At 42.5% G+C, this 7,901-nt stretch overlaps 1 protein-coding gene across 1 annotated transcript in view; it reads left to right on the plus strand.

Moving 5' to 3' along the window:
- LOC112140076 (USP6 N-terminal-like protein) overlaps window positions 1–7,901 on the plus strand; it is a 25,937-nt gene that overhangs the window by 7,613 nt on the left and 10,423 nt on the right. Inside the window, exon 2 of the mRNA XM_024262991.2 lies at window positions 4,567–4,640. Within this exon, the coding sequence (XP_024118759.1) occupies window positions 4,575–4,640 (66 nt within the window). The 5' untranslated portion in view covers window positions 4,567–4,574. The remainder of the gene's footprint in view (window positions 1–4,566; window positions 4,641–7,901) is intronic.

Here is a 7,901-nt window from a genome sequence, read left to right on the forward strand (position 1 = left end):
GACTTCAACTGCCACTCCAAATCAAGGGGGAGGGCTAAGGGAGAGGGAGAAGGGGAGTATTCGGATCAGACCTAACGCTGGAGTCACACCGTACGCGATAGCTCCGAGAAGCGGCGCGGAACGGAGTGCGCTTCCATTTGACGCCCATGTTAACCTATGGCGTCGGTCACACCAGGGGCGGAGCGACGCGGAGGGTCCGCGCAGTGCAGCGCAACGTTTCGGCGTCAATACTGGCAGGAAGTTGCATCAAAATACATGAGAAAATCCGGTTTATTTTCAAAATAGAACCAATTTTTCACAATAAAACGCCGCGATTGACAAATATGATCATGTTTTTGTGTCTAAACAGACTGTAGAGAGGAAAATATGCATACAATCAAAACACACAGACACGCGTACGCGAGAGCCCCCACCCCGCACACCACAGATCTCCGGAGCGGGTGTGCTGGACTGCAGGGTTCTGGGAGGAAAAAAAGCAGTGCAGACGGGGAACACTGGAGCGAGGCATGGGGCTGTGTTTGAACGAGAGAGAGGCAGAGGAGCGGTTCTTCTTGGAAGAAACATCAGGTAATATTTTTAGTTTATTAATTTACCGACAGAAACACCTGGGAGCGCGTGCGTGCACACAGACACACAACAAAACAGACAGACACGCACACGCGCGCACAAACCGATCAATGAAGTGGGCCGACTGCGGAGTTGGGGGCGGGGTCTGTGTCAACAGGGGCAGAGACCATCCCCTTTTAGCAGAAACACGGGGTTATATCCTGGTTATTGACCATGATGCAAAAAAAGCAATAGCTCTAGCAGAAGCACCCGTCGCGGAAAAAAATCGCGTCTGGTGTGACCTAGAGAGCGCCGCGAAGCGGCGCGCACTCCCCTTCGCGCCGCTGTGCGGCGCTATCGTGTCCGGTGTGACTCCGGCGTTAGAATACTCCCACAAGCGCGGAGTAGAGGAGTGGTAGCAGAGACTTTCCAGCGTCCGTGGAATGTTCCTTGCGTGCGTGGAGTACGTTTCTTACGTGCGTGGAATTTGATATATGCTCATGGGGGACTTATGCCGGAAATTTAACGCCATACTGCGTGCTACTTAGCTGCGTTTCCCTCCTGGGGAAATTGTCGCAGATCCTTTAGTTTAAAAGATTCACATAAGTCAGTCCCTCCAGGATTTAGCGATTGCAACTATTAACACAAATTCATGTTACTTTTCTGCAACTTTGACCAATTTACTGTGACAACAGTCGTGGTTGACGACGCAGCTTCATGGCTGTTTCCCTTCTGACTCCTTCCTGAGAGCCGTGCTCTTTTTTATTAACTCTCTTTAGCCGTCTCTGTCTTTTTTTCTCTGCAAGCTGCGCGTGAACAGTCAAGTGCACCGAGTGCTAGGGAACCAACATTTTAGCTTTACCGAAGAAGAAAATGCCCTTCAAGCTGATGTGGATTTTCTAACGTCCCTAAGTGACCGTCCGTTTGTTGAGTTGGATAGTCAATGGCAGGAATGCGCTTCCAGTTTTTTGCTACTTATAGAAACTTGAGTGTTTCCATTTCACTTTAAGAGTGGATGTTTATGTAGCGCATCGTATTCTCTTTGCTGATTGCGTTGATGAGCTTCGTAGACAGTCATCCCAAAGCTGCCAGCTCTCTGATGGATTTGTGTTTTTCTTCTGTGGCTGAGGAGAACTGGAACAAATCTATAAACAAAGTGTCTCCAGAACCACTCATTGATTAAAATACACTCCTTAAGCCTAGGGCTGGGTGATAAAATGATAATGATAGATATCCTGAGATCATTTTCTCAATAAAGGAATGACTCTATCACAATAGACTTTTATTTCGAAGGGTCCGAAATTGACACTCGTCAGTCGCGAGAATTTTCTCTTCTTTGGCGAGTAAAAGTTAGAGAGAGCTAGTCACCACATGGTGAGTAAATGTTTGTATCTAATTATTTATGCTTATTAACCCTCATTTTGGTCATTTTTTGGCCTCTCCACTTCCTTTGTCTGCATGTATGGTAAACAAACGCTCACTAGACAGCACACCTCTACGGTCACTTCCTCTAATCCTCTCTGTGTAACGTTTAGTTTCAACTTAGGAAGAAGCAGAACATCTGATGATTTTTGACGGGAGTCAGTCAGAGCTGGAAGACAAACCCGCTGGACCAACAGCAGCAACAGAAAGTTTAGTAAAAAGTGTTGATTTGGTGACCACGATGTAGCATTAGCATGATGCGAATTTTAACAAGCTGCTCCATGTGTATGTGTTCACAGACCAGTTTAAAGTCCGATAGTATTTTCACTGACTTTAAGACGTACAACAAAATTAATTCATTGGACATTAATAATTTTTTTTAAATATATTGACAGAATTGAATCCATTGTGTATTAGCAGCGGCTGCAACCTGTATCAGATTTAGTAATACTCCACCCCCTTCCTATATATATAAGTACTTAAGTATTTAAATCTAAACAACCAGCTGATCATTACACACTTCTTTTGTGAGCCGCAAAGCGTTAAAATTTGATGAACATATTTAATTGGTTTATATCGTGATACACATATATATATATCAGGATATAAATATAGGATATATATATATATATAAAACGTTATCACCTGATATGAAAAGAACTATTCGAGATATTAAAAACTTCCAGATTGCCCAGCTCTACTTCAGCCCAACAGAAATGATTTGGTAAAGTCGTTTTATCATATTTCTCCAGAAGATGCTCAAATCCAAAGGAGTTTGTGGAAGACCTTAAGCTCCATTTTCAGCAATCATGGTTCTCATGAGCCACTTCTGAACTGATGCTCACACTATTTGTTTGAGTATTAGCCTCTGGGTTTGGATAAAGCTGTCTGGGTTTGTTCAGAGGCAGAACCTCCTCCAGTCTGTAAAGTAGGAGTGAGCAGCAGTGGTCTCAGCACTCTTTCCCTACTTTGGGCCTCAGCGCTTCATCCTGAGTGCGCCGCCAGAACCCGCCGCAGCTCCAACCACAAGCAACTGCTGCCTCCTGCTTCTCCTCACAGCTCCTGAACACAGTGTGAGCCTTGACCAAGTTTCAGTGGATTCATGAAAGCTTCTCTGACAGAACAGAAACTGCGTCTTCACGGCATCAGAATTCCTGAAGTTAGCGGTCCGGATGTTTGAGGTCAAATCATTTTCTTCATGTCAGCAATCTGGAGGTGGAAGAAGAAGCTTCTGAACTTCAAGAATGTTTCAATCAAAATGTTTCTGTGGCTGCAGGGGATACTTTAGGAAAATGCATGGGCCTTAATTATCATAGACAGAGTTGCACTGTCCCCTCACAGCTAGAGGGCCCTGGTTTAAATCAGAGACATGTAATAACACTGGACAACACCAGGTGTTGACGTCACCCGTAGAAAATGCCTTACTTCTAGCCCTGGTGAAATCAGGTCAAAGCAGTCACCATGGCTTCCTGAAATGCCGCCACCATTTTGAAACTAGTCGACTAGTGCTTGGCGATATGACAATACATACCATGTGCCATTTCTCTATCGTTTCTAACCTAATATGATCAATTATTAAGCCAAATATCTCATTAAATAGCCTGAGACAATTGCATAGGCGTTACCTCGTCAGTGTGTGCACAGAAAAGGTCTATACATGAAAATAAAAAGAAATTAAAAAGAGATTCTTTGCAAAGAAAGTCCTTCTTGTGGTTTTGCGATGTAAAGCTGCTATATGTTCTTTGATTCACACTCACGCGCGTTTTATGACATACTCTACGTTACATAACACAAGTGTAGAACGATGGACACGGAACAGCTTGAATTTGTTTCCCTGGAGTTGAAACCGACAGATACACCGATGCAGTCACCCCAAGAAGAAGCACTTATCAAAAGAGAGGTACGTCTGTGATTTGGCTGCATTTTGGATTTAAGACGTTAGACGATGAGCAGAAGACAGAAATATGTAAATTATGCTAGGAGGATATTCCCAAGTCGATGCTAACACAATAAACCTTCTATCACTCAAGGGAAGTCCACAAAAATGAAGATATGCGATTAAAAAGAGATAAACCGAGCGGAGGAATAGGGCTGTTACAAGTATCTGATCACTCGGATTCTTGCACTTTGCTCCCGAAAAGCATCATTTCTGTTTTTCTCCTGAGGTATACCGACAATGGAATCCTTAACGAACTGCAGGGCATCATGGGAGTTCCTGCATGCCTACTGCTCTTATGTCTTCTGCAGGTCTTTATGTCTCATTAAGCGGAACAGCAGAATCCTAACATCCTTTTAAAAGAAGCTAAAACAACAATGAGCAAGAGGAAATCTCAAAGGTCAAATGGTTTGATATAAATGTGATCTTTGAGGATTGGAGAACAGAAATATTGAAGCCCCTTCCTGCAGGGACAGATGAAACCTCTTCTCTACATCATGATTGTTATAGACAGTTGTGATGTAGCTTTTGGTTGTGTTGAATCCGACTGTTGCTGTTGGTGATGAGGCCGTTACAGAGTGTTCTTCGTCGCCCACGTGCTTCATCTCAGCCTGAGTCATCCTCACTTCTCTCCATACAAATATACTTTTCTCCTTCTGCAGATTCTGACATGAAGAAAGACCTCGAGACGCTCATCGCAGAGGAACGGGCTGAAATCCTCTTGAAGTATTCAACGGTAAATCTTAACACGCACACATACACATACACACACACACGTTAGTGTTTGCTTCTTAAGGAGTTCCTTTTGTGTTTAGTTTTTACTCAAACTCAGATTTCTGCTTCTGAGTACGTAAGTCTGACCACATGTTTGTTTAAATGTGTGTTTTCTGTGTTTGCATGTACAGTGTATGTGGTTGTATGAATGTGTCAGTGTGTTTCTATTTCTCTCTGTATGTATGTTTGTGTATGTGTGTGTGGGGGGGGGGGGCACTGCCAAAGCTTTAATAAAAGTTTGGATAATAATTTGTTAAATCTGAGTTTTGAGGTGAACATTTGTCAAATCTAAGGTTTAAGCCAACAAATGTTAAACCAAGGACCTAGTTCACGACTTCACCTGGATGCAGGTGTAGAAAATGAAATCAAAAGTTGAAACACATTTAATAAATGCGTTTATATCCAGCCAGAAAAACCAAATGGGCCCCTTGTGGTTTAAAAGTGGCAGAAAATGTGGACCCCAAATGGGTTTGTTTACAGTTTCTGTGGTGGTCCCACCTGTGTTTGCCCACACTGGCTTAAATGGACACTCAGTGGGTTAGCTCGCCATGTTATCCAGCCACCTGGTGGACAGTGGATCTTCTTAGATCAATACAGTAGAGCATGCTAGCTTGCTCTAGATGAGCTTGCTAGCTTGCAACAGCGGAGCTCACAAGCTCGCTACGGTGGAGCTTACTAGCTTGCAACAGAGGAGCTCACTAGCATGCTACAGTGGAGCTTGCTGGTTTGCTACAGATAAGCTCACTAGCTCACTACAGTGGAGCTCGCTAGCATGCTACAGTGGAGCTCATTAGCTAGCTTTAGTGGAGCTTGCTAGCTTGCAACAGAGGAGCTCACTAGCATGCTACAGTGGATCTCACTAGCTCTCTACAGTGGAGCTTGCTACCATGCTACAGTGGAGCGCACTAGCTCTCTACAGAGGAGCTCACTAGCAAACTACAGTGGAGCTCACTAGCTTGCTACAGTGGAGCTAGCTAGCATGCTACAGTAGAGCTTGCTAGCAAGCTGCAGTGGAGCTCACTAGCATGCTACAGTGGAGCTTGCTAGCATGCTACAGTGGAGCTTGCTAGCTTGCTCTAGATGAGCTCACTAGCTTGCCACAATGGAGCTCACTAGGATCTACAGTGGAGCTCTCTAGCTCGTTACAGTGGAGCTCACTAGCTTATTACAGTTGAGCAAGCTAATCCACAAAATACCCACTTAAGTCAATGTGGTCAAACGCAGGTGGGACCACCGCAGAAACTGTGGACAAAATTATTTGGGGCCCACATTTTCTGCCACTTTTAAACCATATGAGACCCACTTGCTTTGTACATACAATGCTAGAGCCTAGGGGTGGTTGGAGTGATCTAGGTCAATAGTAATTAAGAGGATCAATATATAAAAATAATTAGTAATGAAAACTGCTTTCTGAATATTTTTTAATTCAAATCGTATTCCCTCCAAGAGCAGAGATACACCACTGCAGCACTTTCGGATGCAAAAGTTTCAAACAAGTCTTGAGAGTTTTTGTGACAAACCAGGAACGTCTGGTGACTAAAAAAAAAATCTGCAAATACGCGAAACTGAAAATAAAAAAACGTGAATAAGCGGAGGACCACTGTATACAGTTCATGAACAAAAAAATGTGTATTTCCAAAATTTATTCTATGATCAAACTTTTTAAGAAAAATTTTCGGTATTGATAAAGGTGATACTAGCCTTGTGAATACTTGGTATCAGATTGATAGTATCACCCACCCATACTAGCAACTGCTAAAACTGCAAATCACACATTTGTTTTTTCTATTATAATCAGACGCTCCAGATATTTTTGATTGTTGCGGCCTAAAACACCAGATGTTGTAGCAGCTCTGGTGAAAAGTTGGAACAAAAGTTGCAATGTTTTTTAAACAACATTTTTTGAAAAGGCCACGAATAGTCGATTAGTCGCAGCTACATCGACTATTAAAATGTTCAACATCTAATTTGCTACTCGAAGCGTATTTTCTTTACCTGTTTTTTATCTCAAAACTACGGTTCGCGCGTTCTAATGCTGGTCTACCATTCTCTATGACACATGCGCAGATGTGCTAATCCGGTCAGCAGTGATGTCACAGGAAGTTCTGGGAAGGCTCGAGTATCATAACAACACGCTAACTGAGCTTGAAAGTGTGGGAAACATAAAAGAAAAATATGTGAAAAATGTGTATCTATGCGGTATCTGCAAGGCAGAACGTGTGGTAGCATTACGGTGATGAATGAACACCTGAAGAGGAAGCAGGTTGTGACCGAGTATGATCACGCTGAAGAGATGATCTTCATCCAGGGACGCTAAGCTAACATTAGCGCATAGAGAGCAAGCTCTGCCGCGGCAGTTTCACGAGTTTAAATGGATCGTGTGCGGCTGTCATTCATGTACTGTATGGAGATAAACCAGAAGACCTGCAGCAGATCTGTGTCTACACCGCCTCTCTCCACCCCTCTGTCTGTGAACGGGGGAGAAGTGGTTCCAGAAGTGAACCAGTGAGCTGGCCTAAACGTCCAGAGCTAAGTTGACAAGTTTAGCATTACATCAGTTGCATTAAGCTACAATTAATTGTAACTTAGTCACAAAAAGCAGCATAATAACCGCAACATTAAAGAAAAAACACAGATTTATGGTTGGTCCGCCAAACTGAAAATATTTGGTCAGCACATGTGCTGTAGGCTTTAAATTTCCTTAGGGATTATTAAAGACCCTGTCCGTCCGTCCGTCCGTCTGTAAGAAGGATTTATAGAACACTGACCGGAGAAAGCCACTGTTCTGTAACCAGTGATTTGGACTTTTCATTTTTTAAAAATATAATTTTTTCTTTTTTAAGCTGCAATGTCTCAACGCACTTTGTTTATGTGGGACTTGTGAGTTTTTTTTATCTATAGGAGCATCTTGAGTTCAAAGATGTCATTGATGTTTTGCTTTTATAAATGGGCCTCAGTGATCGAATATTTTGAGTGTGTTTATATGTGTCATTACATTTTGAATTACTTCATACATGCACGTTTTATAAAATACATGTTTTAAAGCTTTAAAAAAATAATTGTAGGCTTTTATTTGGTTTTTGTAGTTGATTCAGATTGCAAACCTCGTTTGATTTAAGTCTTGTTTTAATGAAAGAAACAAATGATTGCATGATTCATTAAAGGCGTAATAAACTATTGTCTTTATTTTTGTTAGCATACAGCTTAAACCAGGGGTCTCAAA

Source organism: Oryzias melastigma, linkage group LG3 (assembly GCF_002922805.2).
Source record: "Oryzias melastigma strain HK-1 linkage group LG3, ASM292280v2, whole genome shotgun sequence".
NCBI classification, from domain to species: domain Eukaryota; kingdom Metazoa; phylum Chordata; class Actinopteri; order Beloniformes; family Adrianichthyidae; genus Oryzias; species Oryzias melastigma.